The 27,906-nt window shown below is 33.4% G+C and overlaps 1 protein-coding gene, 1 long non-coding RNA gene and 1 pseudogene across 2 annotated transcripts; 2 read left to right on the forward strand and 1 right to left on the reverse strand.

The window, feature by feature from the left end:
* Positions 1–848: 848 nt before the first annotated feature.
* Positions 849–1,638, forward strand: LOC139881279 (uncharacterized). Its single transcript, XR_011771711.1, has 3 exons — positions 849–987; positions 1,095–1,158; positions 1,444–1,638. It is a non-coding gene; the product is annotated as an uncharacterized lncRNA (long non-coding RNA).
* Positions 1,639–1,762: 124 nt separating this feature from the next.
* Positions 1,763–5,468, reverse strand: LOC139881286 (alanine--glyoxylate aminotransferase 2 homolog 2, mitochondrial-like). Its single transcript, XM_071865790.1, has 9 exons — positions 5,250–5,468; positions 4,572–4,802; positions 4,327–4,497; positions 3,973–4,116; positions 3,702–3,881; positions 3,106–3,331; positions 2,577–2,690; positions 2,396–2,482; positions 1,763–1,878 (listed from the first exon to the last, which is right to left on the reverse strand). The coding sequence occupies exons 1-9, from the start codon at positions 5,361–5,363 to the stop codon at positions 1,835–1,837; spliced, it is 1,311 nt and encodes a 436-aa protein (XP_071721891.1). The 5' UTR covers positions 5,364–5,468; the 3' UTR covers positions 1,763–1,834.
* An 8,212-nt stretch (positions 5,469–13,680) lies between these two features.
* LOC139844343 (TGACG-sequence-specific DNA-binding protein TGA-2.1-like) lies at positions 13,681–16,977 on the forward strand (annotated as a pseudogene).
* Positions 16,978–27,906: the final 10,929 nt, after the last annotated feature.

Genomic DNA, 27,906 nt, shown 5'->3' on the forward strand with positions numbered 1-27,906 from the left:
GTGTATGTATGTTTGTCTGTCTTGTTTCTGTACCTAAGTATATATATCTACGAATGTATCTATATGTATATATGTTTAAGCATGAGTTTTTTTATCCATGCTCATGTGTGGTGCGTGTATATATATATATATATATATATATATATATATATATATATATGTATTTATTTTGTTTGTCTGTATGTTTACTTGATTTTAAATGGTTTTGTGCTCTGTATGATCCATGCTATTTGCCCTACTGTTGTGCATTACTGCTTTATGTGTTCTCTTTTTTGGTTACTGTGTATGGTTGCTTCTTGCTAGGAGCACATAACTCTTACAGGTACGTATCTTTTGCCCCATCTTTTCGTTTTTATGAGCACTTCTGGCCGGAGGTCCGTTTGGAAGCAATCTCTTTTGCTCTAGAGTAGAGGGAGGGAGGACCTTATCTAGGCGCGGGTTCTATACCCGCGGGTGGAGTAGTGACTTCCTTCTAATCTAGGGTACGAGGAATGATTGTCTACACCCACCTCTCCCATACCCCACTTTTGTGAGATTGAGTATTGTTGTTGTTGTTGTGATTATTTATTCATGCACTGCATCTTTTTCACTAAGTTCAAATTGGTTCTTACTTGAATACATGAGAGCATAACAGTTTAAATTTGGAGGGTTTTGTAGTCATCAAATGTTTGAAAATGTATGAGTTCTTTTAATTCTCAAAATTTAAAGGCTAGATTTTGAACTGGCAATTATCTAATTTGAGTGTCACCACTCATGTCCTATCTATATGGCAATTATCTAATTTCCTGGTATTTAGACCTATTAAGCAGCTCATAATTGACAAATTTTCAAATCCAATGTAAATATAACTAAAGAAGAAAGACAGAGGATATTTGATGGTCACAATTCTTATTATTCTTCACATACATAACTACTGCAAGCTTTTTTATTATCTGAGTTTGTAGAAAACACATAGTTGACTGGCTTGATTTTCATGTTAAAGCACATGTATGTATTATATTGGTTTTGGGTTTTAGTGTAATATATTCTAACATCTAATTAAAATAGTGTTTCTAAATCTCAATTCAGATTTTTTGTAACATTTCCTTGCACAGTTGCCTGCTAATTTACTAAAGGACACATTTCCTTGCACCTGTCAATTTACTAGAGGATGAGAAGGTATGTATGCTAATTTAATATTGGCATTGTAAAATTCTTATTACATCCCCTTTAGTGTTGATAAACTTGCATGACACTTAAGCAGTAGATGTATAAGTTTATTATGACATTTCTTACATCAAGGTTCAACTATTTTTATGTTTTTATGCATCATTTTGAAATGCTTATTTGATGTTTGTTTTTCAATTCTATTTTAATATGATGGATTTGGCTATATTTTTGAGAAACATAAGTATGTAGTTTGGTAAAATATGTTGTAAGATGATCTTTCCTTTTCTTTTGTAGGTAGAAATATTGAAGATGAATTGGGCAAGTTGTTGAACGATAAAGACGAGTTAGCAAGAAGGAACGGTATGAATGATACTCTGTAGTAATTAAATGGTTCAAGAGCACAACAAATGTTTCAATAGTTATAGTTATTATATTTTCTTTTAACGAACCCGTGAATTCACGGGTCCTTTAACTAGTATGATCAGTAAATATCAAGCATATGATCAGTAAAATGTATGAATTTAACTACTTAAGAAAAAACTCAAATTATTAATTTATTTTATATAACAAGAACACCAAACATGATGTGAAGTCTTGACAAGACCAATGTTACATATTCATTACTTAGATCAAACACTAGACTTCTTATATGGCTGTTTTCCCAATAATATACACCACTTCGAGTTCACATCTTCGACATTATGTAGTCCATTGTACCCACAAGAAAATCTATGAGACGCGAATACAGATAAGTTAGCGAATAATCACAATCCTCGCCACATATATCATAAATGAAGCTTATTTTACATCTCAACAAACTCGTTTGATCTTTTATTGTACATATAATGTTTAACAACTTCTACATGGTAAACATTCCCACATGGTTCATTTTTTTTTTTTAACAGCAAGTCGGGATCACCAGGGGGACTAAACCACTCACGCGTTCATCTCCCGCAGTTGCATAACCCGCCCCCAATTGCTGCCCAGTAGGAAACCCGACCCAATCCGAAGGCACCCTTGTTTGCAATGCTGCACCCCACTGGAGTCGAATTCCTAACCTCTCTCTAAGAGAGGCGGGCCACTACCACATGGGCTAGTTCTTTTCATTTTATTTTCATTTTTTTAGAGATCAATAGTCAATAGTTATAAATATTTGACACCAAAAAGTCAACTGTGGACTCACTTTAAAATTTAAACAGTAATTTATATCTATACTAGAAAACAAGAAGCAAGAAGAAGATGAAACCTGCATCTTTTCTAGTGAAGCACAGAGGAGGAGAGATCCTGAATATATTCCCATGAAGTCCACCTTTACCAATTAACACTCCCATTTCTAGTACCGAAGTTATCCGTCAAAACTGATTTAACTAGAGTTGCTAAAAAGATAACAGAAAAAAAGTAGCTTTTCAATAAAAAAAAATAAATACCTTTCATCTGCTCCATAACATGCAAAGTTTCATTCGTTGCTGGAGTCTTTAATTCACGATCCGTTACAAGCTCCATTCCAAGTAGAAACCCTCTCCCCCTTACATCACCTATAACTATTGCAATATATGCAAAGCCACATCAACCTAATTAGGGATTTACAGTTGAAGGTCAGGGGCAGATTTGAGGGCGTGCAACGGGTGCACTTGCACAGTGCCCATAATCCAAAAGGACTTATAATCCAACAATATGTAGTACTTATGATAAATTTGTTATGACTGATGGTGATACTTCACCTAATCATTTAACATTTATTGAACTTATTCTTACATATTTAAAACTTTTGTACACAAAAGGCCTATTTTTTATTAATTGAACAGCGCCCATATGAAAAATTGGAATCGAAGGGACGACCTTGTTGAAGGTGCTCGTACGAAGGGGGTTTCTCGTTAACAAAAAAATAAAAAAATAAAAAATAATAATCCGTAAACACAAGTTTTGTCAGCGGAATGAGGAAACAAGTTGACTTACTTTCATGTTTTTCTTTAAGAGCTAGTAGCTGGTTCTTCAAATATGTTCCTGAGATTAACGCATTCAGCTGAAGCCTTTCATTCTCTATTACTTTAAGAACAGCTAAACCGCCAGCTGTACTTACAGGGTTCCCTCCAAAGGTATTGAGATAACCATGAGAAGTCAATACTTTTGCAATTTTTGAAGTTGTTACTACTGCACCAAGCGGAAGACCATTTCCAATACCCTGAAATCACACACATGAGATTGCTGCCTGAATTTAGTCATGACTATATCCATTAATTTTCTTTTCATTTTCTAAAACATGGTACAGTGCCAAATATTATAAGTAATATTATAATTGATAATCCAGATTTATTTTATTATAAGATTTGAACAGGTTGCATTATTGAAAATATACTTTCACCTACTTATGACCCATTCGATCGTTGCTTCATATGATGCTAATCTTTTTAACTTACCGTTTGACTTATTATAAATAATTAAATTGACCCATTCATAAGTGAAATGGGATGAAATTGCAACCTCTATGAGAAAGGTAATGCACGGCTGCAATGATTCTTACAGAATGATATATAGCAGAGTAGAAAACATACCTTTGCCATTGTGATAATATCAGGCACAACACCTTGAGCTTCAAATCCCCAAAAATGGCTGCCAGTGCGTGCAAAACCTGACTGAACTTCATCAGCTATACAAAGACCTCCTGCCTTTCGAACACTGCTGTAAACTGCAGGCAGATAGCCGGGAGCCAATTCATATATTCCACCAACTCCCTTCACAATCACACACACAATTGTTTTAAGAAGAACTGAAACAGATAAAGCGATATAAGAATTGTAGAACATATGTGTTATATGTGCCCACCTGAATTGCTTCTGATATAAAACCAGCTACACGACCGCAAGTTCCATATGTAATAATCTCATCAACATCTTTAGCATATTTGGGTCCGTCTGAACCAAAGATTCCTCTATACGGGTCGGGGTTCATGGCATGGTGCATTCCAGTCTGTTGAATTTTGCAGGTTTTTTCATCAGCTAACCAGGTAACATTATTCATGTTATGTTTTCAATCACTTTCTATGATGTAGTCATTTTAAGATTTTAAAAATGTGTTTATAAGCTTGTTCTAAAAGTTCTATATCATAAATTGAAATTGTAAATGATAAAGGCTTTAACATGTAGTAAGCTAATATTATGTCATCAATCATAAACATACCTGTACAACATTATACTTGTAATTTCGTTGACCGGTAGCACTCATAGTTGCAGCTGCATTTCCATGATAACCATTTCTAAGTGAAATAATATCATGAAAACCGGTATACAATCGCGCAATCATCAAAGCCAATTCATTAGCCTCCGTACCAGAATTCGTAAAGAAAACAACCTAAAACATCATAAAGTTATAATCAGCTTATCAATTAGTTATGAACTTATGATCATATTAACAAGCTTGCATACATTGAGATCCCCGGGGGACTTAGATGCAAGTGCTTCAGCAAATTCCACACTAGCTCTGTTCAAGTACAAGGCAGTTGTGTGCTGCAACCTTTTTGTTTGGTTAATAATGGCTTCAAGAACTTGAGGGTGGCAGTGGCCACAACTTACAGTTGCAATACCTCCAAAAGCGTCAAGATATCGGCGCCCATTTTCATCGAATAAGTATTGCATCTTTCCATCTACCAAATACAACTGTTGAAAGAATTATAGATAGGCAAAACAAATGATCAATGAAATTAACTGGAACCCATTAGGCCATAAGCATCATTAAAAAAAAAAAATAATAAAATAAAATAAAAACTATCGAAAAAAATTCAAAAAAAAAAAAAAAGTTAATAACCAACAATGATGAATGATCCAAACGCCCTGTCTAAAGGATACTAATTGAAAAGCAATATTGAAAGATTCAATTTGTGTATTTTGAAGTTAGGGTTTTGTTTGTTTTTTTTTTTTACTCGTTTAACATTCAATTTGTGTATTTTCTTTATTTATTTATATGTTTGATAATTTACAATTAGTGATTTTCTTGCAAATATTGTAACATAATATTAATCTGGTAGTACACTACTAGTAAAAAAACAACATTTTGTTGTTAGAAAGATAACAATTATAAAGAGGGGAATGCAATGCAGTACGTACAGGGTTTTTGTAGAAGAAGGACATGCAAGGGTTGAGGTGACGGTGACGCTTTTCTAGAATCTCAGCCGCAGAAGGTCCGTCGTAAGGCGGAGGCGTGTAGTCGAACGCCGGCATTGGCGGAACAAATGGTTCGTCATTATGAACGGCGGCCGCCGGCGACTGAGAATGCTGCGCTAGATTCGTGAAGGATCGAAGATTAAGACTGGATTTGGTTCTGGTTTTTAAGATCCTCAGCATTTTAGGTAGAGAATCCAACACACAAATTACAAGCAATTTTTCCCAAAATAATCCCCTCTATTTTATTCTGTTCTGTTTGTGTAAAGGGTAAAACAGCTAGTTTAACTGTTCAGGTCAGGGCAGTTCATTTCAGGTTAGGTTAAAGCACCAGTAGTAGTGACACTGAAAACAGTGTCTAATTTCAGTGTCTTCCAATTTAACACTGATGGCAAAGTGGAGAAATCGTTCGATGTCTAATTCATTTTTTTATAATATTTAATATTTTTTTTAATAGCAACAAAATAATAAGATAAACATTTAAAGCTAGAAAGTCAACATTGATGGACTAACGTTAAGACCAAATGTTGGAATTAAGCACTGGTTTAACATTGAAGGAGAGTCGACGAGACTAAAAAACTCAATGTCGGATTGCTTTAACGCTAAAAAAACATCCATGACTCCTAGTACTCTTATGTCAAGTCAAGTTTCACAAAATAATTTAAATTTTGAGACTTTTCTTGAGTAGATAAAACCTTAACAATCACATGACCTTGTAATGGTTTAACGGAAAAGGACTAGTAGCTAAACCATATCTTTGTAATTATTGATTCTTGCTTGGCTTCTGTTAACAATCACACATCACCTTGTCCTTGCTTTATGTTTAAGTTTAACAATCACATCACCTTGTCCTTGCTTTATGTTTAATTATTGATTATTGATTATTGATTATTGATGATTCTTGATTCTTGCTTTATGTCCTTGCTTTATGATCGTTAATCTCGTATATTTTATTAATATTCATTTTATGATTAAGATATATAAATAAATATATAATTGATGATTTGTCATATAACTTTTAGTAAATTAATTGATTTGATAAAAGAAAAGAAAAACAAAAAACATGGCTAGGTAAAAAAAATATTAGAAGATAATGTCATCTTGACATCAGGGTTTTTTAATGTTCATGCGATGCTCCCAATAATATATATGGTAATAGTAATATAAGTTCTTACAATTTGTATTAAAGCATTTTTAATGGATCCGTGAATTTAACGCCAGAGTCACTTGCCAATATTGATACCATTGGTAGTGGATTGCCAAAGCTTAACTAATCTTAATTAGTTGTCTGTCCTTGTCCATTTCGTTAATTTTGAGCATTTGTCACTACGGATGTAATTGTTTTAAACATTTGTACATTTTGTTTTAGGATATGTACTGTGATTTACATGCATTATGTCATACCCCGTCCTAATCCTTCTAGACGAAGTCTTCAACATATGGTCCAATTGCGAGGTACTGTCATAAATATGTCATGTACGACTCCATGTACTATCTCTAAAATGAGCTAATGCACAGCGGAAGATTTCTTTAATACCTGAGAATAAACATACTTTCAAGTGTCAACCAAAAGATTGGTGAGTTCATTTGTTTATCGTAATCAATCATTTCCATAATTTTAATGGACCACAAGATTTCATTTAATCTAAAATCATACACTCGCAAGTGTTTAAAATTCATTCATATGGATTGAACACCTGGTAACCGACATTAACAAAATGCATCTAGAATATCCCCAAACATATAAACATCGAAATACTAAAGCAGTTCAAATTCTCTGACTGAGGCGTGTCAAAGCCCATAGATCTATCTTTAGGATTCGCGTCAATTGGTGGCAATTATAATAAACACCAATTCTTAGGCTACAAAGTTCAACAAGGGCGATATCCGGTATAACAATTCAACCATAGAATGTAGTTTCGATTACTTGTGTCTATTTCGTAAAACATTTATAAAAGCAGCGCATGTATTCTCAGTCCCAAAAATATATATTGCAAAAGCATTTAAAAAGGGAGCAAATGAAACTCACAATACGATATTTTGGAGTAAAAATATGCATACGACGGAACTGAACAATGCAAGGTTGGCCTCTGATTCACGAACCTATATCATGTATATATATTAACACATATAATTGAAGTCACATAAATTTATGTATTATTATTAATATAACTGTTAGTTTTAATAATTCATGTGTTTCATTATTAACTTAAATATATTTACTCTATATACTTTAAATAAATAATTTATAAAATGTAGTTTTATTAAGTATATTTTATGTAACTACTTTTTATAATAATAATAATAATAGTTGTAATAATAATACTGTAAAAGTAATAATAATGATAGTAATAATATTAAAAATGATAAAGATATTAATAATAATGTTAATACTAATAATAATTACTTTATATACTTTAAATAAATAATTTATAAAATGTAGTCTTATTAAGTATATTTTATGTAACTACTTTTTATAATAATAATATTAATAGTAATATTGATAATAATATAGTTGTAATAATAATACTGTAAAAGTAATAATAATGATAGTAATAATATTAGAAATGATAAAGATATTAATAATAATGTTAATACTAATAATAATAATGATAAAAATAATAATAATGATAATAAAAATAAAAAATTGTATTATTGTTACAATAAAAAAATTATAATTTTGATCCTAACTCTTAATACTAATAATACTTATTAATAATACTAGATAGTAATTAATGTTAATAATAATAATAATAATAATAATAATAATAATAATAATAATAATAATAACAATATTATTAATAATAATAATAATAATAAGTAATAAGTAAACTACCTCAAGAAGTAGTCCTTAAAAAAAAATGTCCAAGTCCGGGTTTGAACCCGCGACGTCCCGCTAACCCTATAACATTCCAAAACCGTTCCTTACCCGATACTTTCTGTCATAACTCGTAGTCTATATCTGTTTAACCCGTATTTTCTTGTTGTCTTCTCAACACCACAAACCCCATCGTCATCATTATTTTATTTTCCATCGTTAATCATCATCATAATCGTTTTCGCTATTTTCATCTATCCTAATCATGTTAGTATATCATCATCGTGTTTCATAATCATCATCACTTACATCATTTAACATCATCATCAATATCACCTTGTGATCATTTTCATCATCATCAAATGTTATAACATAACACCATCATTGTTATATTAATCAAACATCACTTGATCATACATGCTTGCGGATGTTATAACTTGCCAGCAAAAAAAAAATATAATCAAGTAGCAGAAGCTTGTGATCGTTATTACCTATATTCTGGCCCATGTTTGATTTGGCCCAACAGTATCAAGTTACACAGTCCACTAACCCTCCACGACCCAAGTAGTAAACTATCAGTCCAATAACACATCCCAGCAGCCCAATGTTCAGTTGGCCCAACAGGCTCAAGCAATCACCACAGCCCGGCTTTTATTTTAAAAAAAATATGAATTCGCCTAGGATGAGTTTCGAACCCGGGACCTTTCGTTTAGCAAAAGCACTACTAACCATCGAGCTGCCATTTCATTTTTGATTTATTTACCTCGACAATTTCTTTTAACTCGTTTCTCTAACATCACCTTGAATTATCATTATAAGCGTATCACCTTAATCAGATTTGTCTAATATTCTTTCATAATTTTATCGATTAGTCATCATCCAATCTATCCCTTTTTCATTGACATCATCACTATGTCACTTTCCATTAACGTAATTTTATTAGATATGTTACCAGCAATTTATTTATAATACTTTGTATGATCATATAACTCTTAAGTCTCATTTTCTTTACAGCTCAACATCACTTTATTTGTCATCATCATAAGGTCATGGACATCTTTATCTTTACTTTGTTTAAAATAATAGTAGAAATAGAAGGAAGATAGAAGCACTTCCTGTTCGTGGGTCGACTGTTTGGATCGAAAGACAGAAAGAAAGAGACGGCGGTGGCAGCACTAGTATCTCCTTCGATGAAAATAGGAGTTGAAACAGAAAAATAAAAGTAGCAGCAACAATGGCTGCCATGGCAGCTATCTTTGAGAAAAATCACAGCGGTGGTAATCAAAATAGGTGGTCTCGTTCAATGGTGTTGGATGTGATGGTTTAAGGTGGGTTCATGATGATGTTAGAAGGTGGCGGGGAGGTGGTAGGAGATGATTAAATGGTTTGAGATGTTAGTTATTGAGGTTGAGCTTATAATCGAAACAAAATTTGATGGTAACAGAATAGTTGTAATGGGTTGGGGTGGCGATTATGTATGACCATTGGTGAGGGTGATGATGGTGTTCGTGGGTGGTGTTCGACCATGGTATCAAACCAAAACCGAAACTAGCTGGATAACCATGAAACCATCACTGCATCTTATATATGCAATACAATACAATTGTTTCTAAGTAAGGAAGGATACATAGTTTGATCAGAGTAAAAAAAATACCGATTAGTTTTGGTGATGATCGTGATGGTTTGTGGTTTGTGATGGTTTTCATCGGTTGATGATGGTTGTATAGCTCACGAAACAAACATAAACGAAAATGGATTTTTTTTTATGATGTTGATGGTGGTACGTTGGTACTGTTTAAGGTGGTGGACGATGGTTGTTCTTGAAGGTGAGTCTTAGTGATAAAGATGGAGAAGGAGGAGTGATAATAGGAAGTAGCTGTGGTTTGTTTTGGAGTTCGAAAAATGAAGAAGCAAGAATATGTTTTTCCAAGTGGGTTTTGTGTTTTTCATCATGTATGTTTTGTGTATATATATTTATATCGTGTGAGTTGGATGAAAAGGAAACATGCACTAATTAATCACAGTATTATCCAATTACTTCATCAATTTGTCAAAGTAAGTCTCCACTCAATTTAATTGACGGACAAATTTGAAATGGAACATAGTGGAAAGTCAAAAGGTACACAATCATGCAAGTAGAAATCAAACACCCGTGAAATTAATTTGTCAAAAGTTACCGACAATTTTATTAGGATATTAATTCGTACTCCGTCGATAATTAGTGACGGATAAAAGTCTTCGGAAAAATCTCATATTTTTAAATTAAATAGCTTTACTTATTTTGGTCATTATGGTATAAAATTTTATCATTAATTTATTAAATAAAAATTACATCAACTGTCCCCCTCAATTCTGGGTAAAATATAAAAAGTTCTAAAATTTAACAATCAGCTCCTAAATACATTTCTAATAAGTCTATAATTTATAGAACTCATTTTCGGATCACCGTTTATTTTAAAATTACATAAGTTTGGATTTAACTTGCTTAATATCAATCGGAACAATCAAACGAGTATTTCAATCATTTAATATTTATTTTTTAATATACATTATTTATATATAGAGATATATTTTAAATAATAATTATTATAATATCCTATTTTTATTTATTAATTTTTAATAACAACAACATATAATACTTCAAATTATATTTTGAATTATTATTTATATATATACATACACACATATCTATTTACAATTAATTGTTCGTAAATCGTCGAGAGCAGTCGAAGGTCAATTGAATATATGAAACAGTTCAAACTTTTTGAGACTTAACCTTACAGACTTTGCTTATCGTGTCGAAACCATATAAAGATCAAGTTTAAATTTGGTCAGAAATTTTCGAGTCGTCACACATTAATTTATAGTGGTTGATGAAGGTTGTAATGGTTAGGTGTGATATGTGATGAGTTGGTGATGGGAAAGAAATGAAGAGAAAATGGTGATATAACACTGATGTGACAATGCGTTAATATTAAGAAATGTGTCATGATTGAGAATAGTCTTAGAGAGCTTATATTTGTATGTGTGTGCAAACACATTTCCTCTCTCCATTCTAAGTAAACCGTGATTTAACAATTAAAAATATCATCAATAAAAGTTTAATTCGATGTAATTCTGTAGCTAATTCTTCCTTCAATGCTTCCGGGTTGTTTCGCGATCTTTCTCGATTCATTTGAATTCAGAAAGTTCATAACATCTTTTTGGTTATCGCTTTGTATTTGGTGTTTGTTTTTGTTTGCTCACAGTCTATTGTTTTGTTTAGATTTTGGTTTGTATGGTTGGTATTGACGTTCAACTTGCTGTTTAGCTTGTATTCCTCTGTTTTGTCAAAGTCGGTTGTTAGTCCCTGTTAGTCTCGAATTTAGATAGTGTAGTGGTTGGTTAATATAGTTTTCCAACTTCGAGCCTTTCTATTTTCGATCCTTTTGTATGGTTTAGTATTTTACATCTTTCGACGAAAACATTGTCAGAAAAAAGAAAAGCTAAACTATTTGTTATTCTAACATTGTATTTCGACTTGTATTTTGTTCGTACACAATCAATGGAAGCTTTCGCGACATATCTAGCAACGTCTTCAATAGTGCATACTTACTTCATAACTAACTAATGATGTGCTTTATATAAAAAAAAGGTGCAGTAAACGAACCTGTTGGAGAAGAAATCTAGAAGAATCATCCTCATGATATAGTTGTGCATATCCTCTTTACCCCCAAAACTCACAACAAATTAATCCTTATTCCTTTCTTCGATTTTCAATCACACCCACTAATTTGTCATAATCCTTATTTAACACCGTTTATATCGTACATATCCAAACATAACAACTAAAATAATGATATCATAATGAATCCTTTGAACTAAACCTGATGCGGATGATAACGAAGGATTGACAAAGAATCCATTTAGATCTAAACTTTTTAATCATAACTTTATAATCAACTCTAACCTCTTTCAGAGTAACGTTGCAACTCCAGCGGCATTCTTGTATTCACTTGTCAGATCCGACGAAGGGACGTCAACCATGGAACCCGGTGAAGGTCAACAAACGTTAACAATTTTATTTTTATTTATTTATTTATTTATTTTTTGTAAAATGAGTATGGTAGTGATGTTATCTGATTTGATTTTGATTGCATGTTTTTATTTAGATTTTGGTTAAAGAGAAGAGTTTAAATAGATTAGGTATAGTTTATTTGGGTTCTTAAAAATGAAAGGTAGGTTGCCGGTTACTAATCTAAGAAAGAAGAAAATGAGTAAAAAGACGAATTCACCCTCACATAAAATGCACATATTAAGAGTTAATGGCCGTTTGAGAAAGGGAATATAATTGCACTTTTTTGAAAATTAAGTGATTCTAAAAGCCAAAAAAAAAAAAAAAAAGGAACCCCGAGGAACTCTGATTGCAAAATGTTGAAGACCAAGATGATATTAATTTGTGATTCATGTTTTTTTCGTTTAAGATTTTAGATTCAGGAATTTATGATTTTGATTAATTTGGATTTGATTTTATTTTTGAGAATGATGATGAATTGTGTACAAGTAGGTAAGCATAAAGTACAAACAGTTTATAGCATAACGTAAAAATAGTTATGATGAATCAAAGTCAAATGACAAACATACCCTCATGTGCGTGTCACATGTTGGAGTTAACAGAGTAAATTAACAGACGCCAGATAACTGGACTATTCACGCAAAAGTGCAAACTTCTGGATTATCCAGGAGAAAAAATTAAGTTTAGATAATCCATGGAATAAATTGCAAACCACAGGACTATTTATGTAATTTTGTCTTAAAAAAACTCAGGGTGCGCTTGGTTCGAATCAAAGAATGATAATGGAAAAGATAATAGGAATACTAAAGGAATGGAATCAATATATTATAGAATAATCATTAACATTGATGTTACTTGGTATGTGAAAATACAAGTAATGAATAATTTTATTTTATAAATATATATATATATATATATATATATATATATATATATATATCACTTCACTTTATACCTTAAAAGAGGGTTTTTATTAGCTAATAATTCATTGATAAAATCCCTTTAATCACCATTAAATCAAAAAATTACTTCAAACTACCCCTTAATCCAATGATCATTATTCATCCCGTAAATTAATTAGTTAATAAATCAACTAAAAATACACACCTCTTTAAAATACCCTTAATTCTCAACACCCCGCATCAAACCTAATCCCTTTCCATCTTCTTACCCCCCCCCCCCCCCCCCCCCCAATTTCTCACTTTAACCTAAATCCTTTTACATCCACCGAATCAATTAGAATGAATTGCCTCCTGCAATTTTCTCATTTTTTACGGAGTGAAAAAGGCGATCTCACTACGTTTTTTCTCGTGTGGTATCCTCAGTCTCTGCAGAAACAGTTAGAATGAATTAGCTGCTGCAATATATATATGAATCATCGAGTCAATCCCTATGTAGTACATGAATCATCGAGTCAAGTATCTGATGTTGTATCAATTCGTTAGTATTACATGAATACGCTACCAATTTTCTATACAAATTCATCGACTTAAGTAAATCAATTAATGGCTCTGTTCGGGAACACGAATCCAGGTTACAAGGTATAATTTCATTACAATTTAGGGTTTTCCGTTTGTAAAGATTAATAATTATCTGCTAATTTAGGGTTTTCCGTTTATTCATTATGATTTTATAGCTCTCGAACAAGTAAAGAAGAAGGTTATGCGTGTGAAATGGCTAGACGTCAGTTAGCTACCAATGGTCAGAAAGTGCAGCTGTTGACCAATCACTTCAAAGTCAACATCTCAAATGTTGATGGCCACTTCTTTCATTACAGTGTATGTATCATTCTAATCCATTCAATGTTTGTTCAAAATTAATGTGACAGTTTACTCTGTATTTGTTTGTTACTGATTTATTTTGTTTTGTGCTTCTGTTTTACAAACATGGGCGCCCAGTTGAAGGAAAAGGTCTACGAAGGAAGGTGTTGGAACGAGTTCAGAAAACGTATGATAACGAGTTAGCCTGAATTTTTTTTGCTTATGATGGTGAGAAGAGTTTGTTTACTGTTGGTGCACTACCAAGAAACAAGCTTCAGTTCACTGTTATTTTGGGAGATGTTACTTCCAGCAGGTACATTTTGACCCATCTGGCATGTGGCCCTAATTTGTTACAATATTAGTACATGGGTCACACTTGTTAAGGTTCAAGTCTTCAGTCATGTATTCATGTTACAGGTTAAATTAAAATGATATTCTTCAATTTTCTTCAGAAACAATAATAATAACATTGACCCATTTGGCATAATTGTGATAACACTTGATTTGTATTCCAGGCCTAATTTGTTACACTATTAGTGAATGAGTCGAGTTTGAAAATAAAAGTATATTTTTTAATTCTTTAAATCAGTGGCTAACTTTGTGTTGATTAAATTGATATGGCAGGAGGTGTCTAATTAACTTTGTGTATGCGTCGCCAGTATCAATCGAAAACATTCAAAGTGGAGTTAAGTTTTGCTGCTAAAGTTAAGATGTTATTCTGTTCTTGATGAAGTAATGAAACTTTTTTTCTCGGATTTTTCAATTTAATTTTTAGACGTTACGACGACTTGCTCAGAATCGTCAAGCGACCAGAAAGAGCCGACTGAGGAAGAAGGTAATAAAGTTTTGTAAATTATTTCTAGCGGTGATCTATAAAGATGTAACAGTGCCACATTTGTGGCAAATTGTGTTACAGTATATTATTTGAAACCAGTCAAAAGTTATTCAAACAGTATTCTAAGTAAACAAAACCTCATAAGGCGTGTTAATAATTGTTACATTATTAGTGTAATGAAATATATTTTGTAATCACACATAATACAATAGTTTTTTTTATAGAATTCAATAAGAGAAGACTTAAGACTTGAGAGTGTTTGTTAGTCTGCCAAGCCAGACCCGTTGTAGTATAACCTGACTAAAAGTTTTCCCTTTATGAATCAAACCTTTGTTGACCCATCACCCAATCTGCCCATTTTGCACCTCTTAATGGTCTATTTTAGCTGTAGAGTGTAACATTTTGACTAGACTTACAAGAAGTATGTATGTATGTACGTGTGTATGTTTGTACATATTTTCGCTTATTAATTTGTATTTTGTATTTCCTTTTAAATGTGTAGGCGTATGTGCAACAGTTGGAAAATAGTCGGTTGAAACTTACACAAGTAGAACAGGAGGTCCAGCAAGCTTGAAAGAAGGTTTACTGTGAGAGACGTGTGTGCGCGCGCGCGCAGAGATTGTAGTTCATTTGAGCCATTCTCGATATATATTCACAGATTATAACTTCAATTTTTGTCTTATTGTAGGGTGTTGTAATTTCAAACGCAGGTGACCAGACTCAAACGAATGGCGGGAACGGTATGTATTATACCATTTTCTATATAATCTGTACTTACGTTTGTTTTGGTTCTTGGTTGATGGCTACATAAATATAGACTATAGGTGTTTTGTTGACCATTCAACTCAGGTTCATTGGCGTTTGTAGCCGAATATTCACGTTGGTTAGAAGAGCAAAGCAAACATATAAGTGAGCTCAGAACAGCAGTTACTTCACATAAAAGTGACATCGAGCTTCGTTCTTTAGTCAAAAATGCCGCCTCGCATTTCAACGATTTTTTTAGACTAAAAAGAAACGCAGCCAAGGCTGATGTCTTTCATATTATTTATGGAATGTGGACATCACCTGCAGAACGATGTTTTCTTTGGATTGGTGGCTTTCGTTCGTCTGAACTGCTCAAGGTAAGGCCAATTTCAACAAATTAGAAGAGCAAAGCAAACATATAAGTGAGCTCAGAACAGCAGTTACTTCACATAAAAGTGACATCGAGCTTCGTTCTTTAGTCAAAAATGCCGCCTCGCATTTCAACGATTTTTTTAGACTAAAAAGAAACGCAGCCAAGGCTGATGTCTTTCATATTATTTATGGAATGTGGACATCACCTGCAGAACGATGTTTTCTTTGGATTGGTGGCTTTCGTTCGTCTGAACTGCTCAAGGTAAGGCCAATTTCAACAAATTAAGAGATAATTTTAGAACACTGTAAGCATTTGAATATACGTTAGGAGACATTTAACCCGTTTTGGTTGAAGCTTATTTAGTTTGTTTTACCCTTTTGGCTGCTTATCCATAAAGTAGAACCCGCATTGACATGTTTCTTGTACTGGGTTAAATTACCACTTTCGTTATCATGCTAAAAAATTAATCGAATTCTCAACTAAACCTTTTTCCAAATCTGCACTCTCTCACGCATAAGTTATTATGAGTTTATAACTAATCTTTATGCGAAAGATCATGGCTTTTTTATTAGACAAAATTATGTATATGCTCTATGTGGTTTGTATCAGATTACTGAAGTGGTCCCCGTGCTTTTATTGTTAGGGTTACAGCTTCATATGAAACTCTGTTTCTCAGGTAACATTCCGTTTTTGTTAGGGTTATGGTTATAATTGTGTGATTTAATCGTCGACACTTTCTTACCGTTTCTGTCTCTCTCTTTTTTTTTTTTTTTTAATGTTCTGCTTCTTTTGGGATGATGATCTATTATTTATTACAACTAATGATATTACGATTTTGATGTTAGGATGGTTTGATTGTTGTGGTTTCATTAGTTGCTCTGTGTTATTAATTGAACAGGGGGTTGTCACTTAAATCGTTTGGTATGGCTTATTTCTCAATTGTTACTTCGTTTATTATTTTGTCACTTAAAGTTATGTTTGTAAATTTATTATTTTTGACTCTTTGGGGTTGGCCGCAGCGAAGCGCGCCTGACCCCATGCTCGTTATATGTATTATCGTTGCATATATAGTCATTGTTTGTTATGAATATATAGTTATTGTTTTTCACATTGTAAATAAAACCTGCAGTTCGTTATGTATGTATGATATCAATATGTTCGTGTATTTTTTTATAAGCATTGTGGTCCTACTTATAAAAGCTTTTTCAAACTGCAACTTCAGTTTCGATTTGCATACAGTAAATTGGATAGCTATTGTTGGTAGTTATGTAGTTTCAGTTATTAACTAGATCCTTATCGGCCCGTGCGATCGGGCCTTTCGGGTTGCATATTCATATTTAACGTAGCGTTATGCATTTACAGAGTTAAAAACACGTTGCTGGTGTGTTTTGATATATGTGGAACCTATGTTAGTTGTATTTTCCAAAATCATTATGGATAAATACATCAAAACCTACGTGATGAGTGACGAGTGATTATGTCTTTGGTAATACACATTTTATGGAATAAATGGTCATCTAAATTGTGATTTACATACTGAATAGTCACCATATAAACTGGTTTTTGGACTTGTTAAATTGGTTTTACCGTAGTCAAAAAAGTGTTTCATAGAATCAAAATTTTGAATGTTTACTTATTATCATTACTCTAAGGGTTAAAGCCACAAATTGACTATATACTTTCTCAAATGTCTCGATGTCGTCCATATATTCATTTGCGTCCCACTGTCGTCTACAAACTTTCAAAAAATGTACCAATGTCAACATTTCGTTACCGGTTACCTGTTGAATCGGTAAAGTTAATTATTTAATTTTTTTTTTCATTTTATATGTCCCGATGTCGCCCATATACTTTCATTTGTGTTGCGATGTCGGCATGTCGCCCATATACTTTCAATTTCTGTTCCGATGTATCACCGACGTGTCATGACTACTTAGAAGCCACGTCATCAATTGTTTTCGTTACAGGTAAAAAAAGTATAATGGGCGACATCGGTATATTTTTTGAAAGTTTGTAGACTACAGTGGGACGCAGATGGGATATGGGCGACGTCGGGGCATTTGGAAAAATATATAGCTAATTTGTAGCTCTAACCCTTGCTCTAAATTTTGGTAAATGTTGTCTGAAGGTTAGTCAAAATGAAACTCTTACGTGTACTTTTGGAAAATAATGTTTAAAAAAAAATCTATCGAGTTCGAGCTACAAGAAACAAGGTACATCTCATATTTCGATTATTTATATTACAATCCAAAATGACTTGCATTGCATATTTAAAACTCTACATGGTTTGGATATCCGAGTGTCATAAGGAGACCGATTCTTATAATATCACTTGACAACAAAGCATGGGGACTTGAAATTCAATTTATGCTTTCTTGGTGCTTAGATGATGGGTGTATTTGCAAATTAGACAACGTATGACTATACCCACACATATATAAGTACAAGCTTTCAATTATATTTACTAATTACTTGTATCTTAGTTATGATTAGAAAAGTTAATCTCATCGTTTCAGAGGTATGGATGAGGTTTAGGGATGGTGGCAGTTAAACCACAAAACACCACGATTTCCGGCAAGCGTAAGCAAAAACTCATGAAAAAATGGCGCAGGTTAATCCTCCGTTTCTATGTTTATGTTTTGTGTATTTCAGTAAATTATAGCTATATTTATATTGATTGTTAACAATAACAATCCCTTATTTTTCTAATTGGATTTGGATTCCAAATGGTTATCATATATTTCACATATCTTTTCCGCATGTCAAGTACCACATATCCTTTTTCTACTATAAATACCTCTATATTCTTAAGATTTATTCACACCAACACATAAGAAAAATTACAAAACAATACATACGAATAAATTGCTGAATCTATGGAATTCACCCCACTTAACATGATTACCAAGGAACAAAACGACTGAAAAGTCAAAATCAACGTCATCAATCAATGGATCAAGACATCGTATATGAAGCTAGACTCAATATTATCATTTGAATTCATCCTTTTAAATTTTGAGGTAAGCAAATTCCATTCATATTTGCATTGTACACTAAACTGATTATAATACACACTTAAATTAATATATACATCTCCTAATGAATATAATATTGCTATGATTTATTTATATTATTAATTAAATCTATAATCTGTAATCTGTATATTATGATGTATCATGTAATTATGATATAATTGTTTATGCTTTTAATTTAAAATCTGTATCTGTATATTATGATGTATTTATGCTATTAATTGTTTAAAATGTTTATGGCTTTTTTTTTTTTTTTTTTTTTTTTTTTTTTTTACTGTTTATGATGTATTTATGATATAATTGTTTATGGTGTATTTAAAATCTTGAATATTATGATATATTTATTTATGATATAATTGATTATGGTTTTATTTAGGGTTAGTGTTTAGATTTATAGTTTAGGGTTTAGATTTTTGGTTTAGGGTTTAGATTTAGGGTTTAAAGTTTAGGTGTAGGGTTTTGGGTTTAGATCTAGGGTTTAGGTTTAGGGTTTAGAGTCTAGGGTTTAGGGTTTATATTTTAGGGCATATGGTTTAGGGTTAGAGTTTGGAGTTTTTAGGGTTTAGCTTAGGGTTTAGATTTAGGGTATAGGGTTTAGAGTTTAAGTTTCGTGTTTAGATTTAGGGTTTAGAGTTTAGGTTAGAGTTTAGGGTTTAGATTTAGGGTTTAGGGTTTAGATTTTAGAGTTTAGAGTTTAGGTTTAGGTTTAGGGTTTTGAATTTAGATTTAGGGTTTAGGGTTTAGGTTAGAGTTTAGGGTTTAGATTCTGGGGTGCAGGGTTTTGAGTTAGGGTTTATGGTTTAGGTTTTTATATTTCCTAAAAGTGTTAAACTAAACCCCACTCACCACTCACCACTTACCACTCATCATTCACTCCATTTCACTTCCAATTCTCTTTCTAATTCTCTCTCAACACACACACACACACACACACACACACACACACACACACACACTTATGAACGAATTTTTTCCAGTAGCTAATCATCATCTTCATCAAAAATTACTTCAAGAATCAAGCTATAATCATCTTAGGAAGAACACTTCAAGAACACTTCGAAAATCCTTTCAAGTTTACTAGTTTACTTCCAAGCTTTCTAATCCATTCCAAGTAATCATCTAAGATCAAGAAACCTTTGTTATTTACAGTAGGTTATCTTTCTTATTCAAGGTAATATTCATATTCAAACTTTGATTCAATTTCTATAACTATAAACTATCTTAATTCGAGTAAAAATCTTACTTGAACTTGTTTTTGTGTCATGATCCTACTTCAAGAACTTTCAAGCCATCCAAGATCCTTTGAAGCTAGATCATTTCTTGTCACTTCCAGTAGGTTTACCTACTAAACTTGAGGTAGTAATGATGTTCATAACATCATTCGATTCATATATATAAAACTACCTTATTCGAAGGTTTAAACTCGTAATCACTAGAACATAGTTTAGTTAATTCTAAACTTGTTCGCAAACAAAAGTTAATCCTTCTAACTTGACTTTTAAAATCAACTAAACACATGTTATATATCTATATGATATGCTAACTTAATGATTTAAAACCGAAAAACACGAAAAACACCGTAAAACCGGATATACGCCGTCGTAGTAACACCGCGGGCTGTTTTGGGTTAGTTAATTAAAAACTATGGTAAACTTTGATTTAAAAGTTGTTCTTCTGGGAAAATTATTTTTCTTATGAACATGAAACTATATCCAAAAATCATGGTTAAACTCAAAGTGGAAGTATGTTTTCCAAAATGGTCATCTAGACGTCGTTCTTTCGACTGAAATGACTACCTTTACAAAAACGACTTGTAACCTGTATTTTCGACTATAAACTTATACTTTTTCTGTTTAGATTCATAAACTTAAGTTCAATATGAAACCATAGCAATTTGAAACACTCAAAACGGATTTAAAACGAAGAAGTTATGGGTAAAACAAGATTGGTTAATTTTTCTTGATTGTAGCTACGTGAAAATTGGTAACAAATCTATATTAATCATATCCTAGCTAACTCATATTGTATTATACATGTATTATAATATATTATGTAATCTTGGGATACCATAGACACAAATACAATGTTTTGACATATCATATCGACCCATCTATATATATATTTCGGAACAACCATAGACATTCTATATGCAGTAATGTTGGAGTTAGCTATACAGGGTTGAGGTTGATTCCAAAATATTATATATACTTTGAGTTGTGATCTAGCCTGAGGCTTGTATACATGAGGTAGTGGATTGATTCGAGATAATATATATTGCTTTATTTTCTGTACATCTAACTGTGGACAACTAGTTGTAGGTTACTAACGAGGATAGCTGACTTAATAAACTTAAAACTTTAAAACGTATTAAAAATGTTGTAAATATATTTTGAACATACTTTGATATATATGTACATATTTGTTATAGGTTCGTGAATCGACCAGTGGCCAAGTCTTACTTCCCGACGAAGTAAAAATCTGTGAAAGTGAGTTATAGTCCCACTTTTAAAATCTAATATTTTGGGATGAGAATACATGCAGTTTTGAAAATGATTTACAAAATAGACACAAGTATTGAAACTACATTCTATGTTGAATCGTTATACCGGATATCGCCCTTGTTGAACTTGGTAACCTAAGAATTGGTGTTTATTATAATTGCCACCAATTGACGCGAATCCTAAAGATAGATCTATGGACCATTGACAAGCCCCAGTCAGAGAATTTGAACTGATTTAGTACTTCGATATTTATATATGGGGATATTCTAGATGCATTTGTTAATGTCGATTACCAGGTGTTCAACCATACGAATGATTTTTATGCAGATTGCATGTTATTGAAAGATGAAATCTTGTGGTCTATTATTACAATTTGATATATAGGTTAAACCTATAACTCACCAACATTTTTGTTGACGTTTAAAGCATGTTTATTCTCAGGTGATTATTAAGAGCTTCCGCTGTTGTATGCTAATATATGGATAAGATTTGGTGTCAGCATGCTTGTATAATATTGTTTAAAACTGCATTCGAGATTTACTTTGTTGTAACATATTAATATTGTAAACCAATATATATTGGTAGTGTGTAAGTGTGATATTTTTTAGATTATCATTTCTGATAATCTAGGCGGTGTCCTTTTAACCTTGTCGATAAAATAAAGGTTATGCTTTGTTTTAAAAACGAATGCAGTCTTAGAAAAACGTCTCATATAGAGGTCAAAACCTCGCAACGAAATCAATTAATATGGAACGTTTATAATCAATATGAACGGGACATTTCAGTTAGTATCCGAGCGTTGGTCTTAGAGAACCAGAAATTTGCATTAGTGTGTCTTATCGAGTTTGTTAGGATACATTAGTGAGTCTGGACTTCGACCGTGTTTTCTTTAAAAACGATTGCTTAACACTTTTATTGGAAACTATATGTAATTATTATGTGATATATTAACCTCTTAATATGTTTGATATTGTGTGACAGATGTCTACCACTAGTACAAATCCCATCGACTCACCTATTAGTAATGAAGAGTCGAATATACTTTGGGAAGATTCTCAAATTCCCGAAGAGGAACCAGAAGAGGAGGAACCGGAAGAGGAGGAACCGGAAGAAGAGGAACCGGAAGAGGAGGAACCGGAAGAAGAAGAGGTTCCGGAGGAAGAAATATCGATACCTATAGTAAATCGATTAAATAAAAGAAAATCCTCAACCAACGGACCAACGTTAAAAATGGTCAATGGTGTTTCCGTCGAGGAAGCAAATTATTGGGAAGATTACCAATTTTTCGATGAATCGGATCCCGATGAGGATTCCGATGATGTTATAGAAATTACCTCGACCCAATTTAATAAAACAAAAGAAAATAATAAGGGAAAAGGTATAAAAATAGAGAAACCTGATTCCAACCCCAATGAACTTTATATGTATCGGCAACGTCCGTATTTCCTAAATTGTAACAATAACCCGGGAACCTCTAAACCACCAGGTTTTTCTAAACCATTGTGGAAAACGACGGCTCGTATTAGAGGAACACCATATATCCCTAGAAAATTAGGAAAACGAACCAAGTCCGAAGAAGAAGAAACCAGTGATTCAGATTAGAGGGTTGTAATCATGTTGTGTATTATATGTATTGTAGTGTGCTTGTACTTTTATTTTCTATGTAAAAATTGCTTGTATTGTTTGTTAATTATCTTTTATGAATCTAATCCTTGTCTATTTTACAGTATAAAAACAAAATGGACGTTAAGGGTAGACAACCGAATATTTTAGAAGACCTACCAGAGGATATGATTGAGGAAATCTTGTCTAGAGTCGGTCAGAATTCATCAGCACATTTAGTTATGGCGAAATTAACTTGTCAAATATTTGAAAGACTTTCCAGAAATGCCTTAGTTTATAAAAAGCTTTCCTTTGATAGGTGGGGTATATCACATTGGGGAGACCGTAAGTTACGCCGTGTTTTCTTTAAAGCGTTAAATGCGGGGATCCCAAATGCAATTTTACGCTACGGGTTAAGAACCTATTTTGACTCAACATATCCCAACATAGGATTTCGCGAGTTAGAAAGAGCTTCTAACAAGCAACATAAAGAAGCATGTTATGCTTACGGGTTAGTGATGTTCGCTTCTTACCAAAGTGAGAAAAAGAACATCGGATTACAACTTTTAAATAAAACCTTTCCACAAGTGACGGATTCAGTAGTTGAGGTGAGAAACAAGGTTTTCAGATTATTAGGGGCTATTGGACATTATGAAACCCTCGTCATTTTGACGACATTACAACATGCTGCCTAGCCAATGGTCATAACGGTTACTTTCCACAAGACCAAGGATGGGAAGTCGTCTTAGTAAAACCAGAATGCATGACTTGTTTCTGAACTTATGAATTACGTGTCTTTATTTCTTTTGCTGAACGACTTGCGTATTAACTAGAAATGCCTTTATAGCTGCCGAGTAGCAAAGTTATTATGTGCTATATTTCATCCTAAATGTATAATAGCGGTATTGTAAGTTGTATTTATTATATAAAATTTGAACGCGAAATTTTATTATAATCAGTTTTTTCATATGGAATTATAGTAGTTTAATTGTATATTAGCTACTAAGTATGAACTTAACGGGTAGGTACTACCCGAAATAAAAACTATAAAACGCTAATATGAAGAAAAAGCTTTTATAAATGAGTTCATACTATGCTACGAAATACTATTGACTACTCTTAAAATTCTATATGATTAAATTAATTCATTTGGCTATTTTTGAAGGAAATGGCACCGACTACTCGTCAGAATTTGAACATGAGCGAGGAAGACTTCCGTATTTTTCTTGTTGCAAACATAGTCGCAGTGCAGGCCGCAATGCAAAATAACAACAATAACTCTGGTTCTAGTAGTGAAACTAATCCCACAAGAAATCGTGTAGGATGCTCCTACAAAGAATTCACTGCCTGCAAACCTTTGGAATTCGATGGAACCGAAGGACCAATTGGATTGAAACGGTGGACCGAGATAGTCGAATCGGTGTTTTCCATAAGTAAGTGTACTGAATAGGACAAAGTTAAGTACGCTACTCATACCTTCACAGGTACTGCGTTAACGTGGTGGAACACCTATCTTGAACAGGTAGGACAAAATGCTGCTTACGCACTACCATGGTCAGCATTCAAGCAACTGATGAACGAGCAGTACCGTCCTAGAAACGAAGTCAATAAGCTCAAGGTAGAGCTTAGAGAGTTACGAACACAAGGGTTCGACATTACCACATATGAACGACGATTCACAGAGTTGTGTCTATTATGTCCAGGAATGTTCGAAGATGAAGAGGTGAAGATCGATGCGTTTATAAAAGGGTTACCAGTAAGGATTCAAGAAGATGTGAGTTCACACGAGCCCGCTTCCATACAAAAGGCAAGTCAAATGGCTCATAAACTCATAAATCAGATTGAGGGAAGAATTAAAGAACATGCGGCCGAAGAAGCCAACACGAAACAACTCAAGAGGAAGTGGGAGGAAAACGGTGACAAGAATCACCAGTACAACAACAATAACAATCGCAACTACTATCCCAACAACCGCAACAACAATAGCAATAATAACTGCAATCCTAACAATAACTACAACAAACGTCCCAACAACAACAACTACAACAACCGTTCCAACAACAATAATAATCCCAACAATAACCAAATCAATAACAACAATGGCAACAACAATCCGAATAATAAGTGTCTAAGGTGTGGAGGGTTTCATCCAGATAAGTTCTATGTAGTAGTGTGTACCAAGTGTAATAGAACCGGACATAGTGTAACGAAGTGTGATGTCTATGGACCAAAGGCATATAAAAATAACAGAACAAATAATTTCATTATTTGTTACGGATGCGGAAAGCCGGGCCATTTTAGCAAAGCATGCCCTAATCAAGGGAATAATAATGGGCAAGGCCGTGGACGAGTCTTCAACATTAATTTGGCAGAAGCGCAGGAAGACCCGGAGCTTGTTAAGGGTACGTTTCTTATTGACGATAAATCTGCTTATGTTTTATTTGATTTGGGTGTGGATAGAAGCTATATGAGTAGAGATTTTTGTGCTAAATTAAGTTGCCCATTGACGCCTTTGGATAGTAAATTTTTACTCGAATTAGCAAACAGTAAACTAATTACAGCAGATAAAGTATGTCGGGATAGAGAAATTAAACTGGTTGATGAAATATTTAAAATTGATTTAATACCAGTCGAGTTAGGGAGTTTTGATGTAATAATTGGCATGGACTGGTTGAAAAAGGTGATAGCAGAAGTCGTTTGTTACAAAAATGCGATTCGCATTGTGCGTGAAAAAGGAAAACCTTTAATGGTGTACGGAGAAAAGAATAACGCAAAATGAAATCTTATTAGTAGTATGAAGGGACAAAAACTAATAAGAAAAGGTTGTTACGTCATTCTAGCACACATCGAGGAAGTTAAACCTAAAGAAAAGAACATCAGTGATGTTCCCGTCGCAAAAGAATTTTCCGATGTATTTTCGAAAGAATTATCAGGACTACCTCCACATTGATCTGTTGAATTTCAAATAGACCTCGTACCAGAAGCTGCACCAATAGCTCGTGCTCCATACAGACTCGCACCCAGTGAAATGAAAGAACTCCAAAGCCAACTACAAGAACTTTTAGAGCGTATACGACCAAGTACATCACCATGGGGAGCTCCTGTTTTGTTTGTCAAGAAGAAGGATGGTACATTTAGGTTGTGTATCGACTACCGAGAGTTGAACAAACTTACCATCAAGAACCGCTACCCACTACCGAGAATCGACGACTTATTTGATCAACTACAAGGCTCATCGGTTTATTCGAAGATTGATTTACGTTCTGGGTATCATCAAATGCGGGTGAAGGAGGATGATATTCCAAAGACTGCTTTTAGGACGCGTTACGGTCATTACGAGTTTATGGTTATGCCGTTTGGATTGACTAACGCACCAGCTGTGTTCATGGACCTCATGAACCGAGTGTGTGGACCATACCTTGACAAGTTTGTCATTGTTTTCATCGATGACATACTTATTTACTCAAAGAATGACCAGGAGCACGAAGAACATTTGAGAAAAGTGTTAGAGTTGTTAAGGAAAGAAAAATTGTACGCTAAGTTTTCAAAGTGTGCATTTTGGTTGGAAGAAGTTCAATTCTTCGGTCACATAGTGAACAAAGAAGGTATTCAAGTGGATCCGGCAAAGATTGAAACCCTTGAAAAGTGGAAAACCCCGAAAACTCCAAAGCATATACGCCAATTTTTAGGACTGGCTGGTTACTACAGAAGGTTCATCCAAGATTTTTCCAAAATAGCAAAACCCTTGACTGCATTAACGCATAAAGAGAAGAAATTTGAATGGAAGGATGAGCAGGAGAAAGCGTTTCAATTGTTGAAGAAAAATTTAACTACGGCACCTATATTGTCATTACCTGAAGGGAACGATAATTTTGTGATATATTGTGACGCCTCAAAGCAAGGTCTCGGTTGTGTATTAATGCAACGAATGAAAGTAATTGCTTATGCGTCTAGACAATTGAAGATTCACGAGCAGAATTATACGACGCATGATTTGGAATTAGGCGCGGTTGTTTTTGCATTAAAGACTTGGAGGCACTACTTATATGGGGTCAAAAGTATTATATATACCGATCACAAAAGTCTTCAACACATATTTAATCAGAAACAACTGAACATGAGGCAGCGCAGATGGATTGAATTGTTGAATGATTACGACTTTGAGATTCGTTACCACCCGGGAAAGGCAAATGTGGTAGCCGACGCCTTGAGCAGAAAGGACAGAGAACCCATTCGAGTAAAAGCTATGAATATAATGATTCACAATAACCTTACTACTCAAATAAAGGAGGCGCAACAAGGAGTTTTAAAAGAGCAAAATTTAAAGAATGAAATACCCAAAGGATCGGAGAAGCATCTTAATATTCGGGAAGACAGAACCCGGTATAGGGCTGAAAGAATTTGGGTACCAAAATTTAGAGATATGAGAGAAATGGTACTTAGAGAAGCTCATAAAACCAGATACTCAATACATTCTGGAACGGGAAAGATGTACAAGGATCTCAAGAAACATTTTTGGTGGCCGGGTATGAAAGCCGATGTTGCTAAATATGTAGGAGAATGTTTGACGTGTTCTAAGGTCAAAGCGGAGCATCAGAAACCATCAGGTCTACTTCAACAACCCGAAATCCCGGAATGGAAATGGGAAAACATTACCATGGATTTCATCCCTAAATTGCCAAGGACTGCAAGTGGTTTTGATACTATTTGGGTAATAGTTGATCGTCTTACAAAATCAGCACACTTCTTGTCAATAAGAGAAGATGACAAGATGGAGAAATTAGCACGACTGTATTTAAAGGAAGTCGTCTCCAGATATGGAATACCAATCTCTACTATCTCTTATAGGGATAGCAGATTTATTTCAAGATTCTGGCAGACATT

The sequence above is a fragment of the Rutidosis leptorrhynchoides genome, chromosome 1 (genome assembly GCF_046630445.1).
Source record: "Rutidosis leptorrhynchoides isolate AG116_Rl617_1_P2 chromosome 1, CSIRO_AGI_Rlap_v1, whole genome shotgun sequence".
NCBI classification, from domain to species: domain Eukaryota; kingdom Viridiplantae; phylum Streptophyta; class Magnoliopsida; order Asterales; family Asteraceae; genus Rutidosis; species Rutidosis leptorrhynchoides.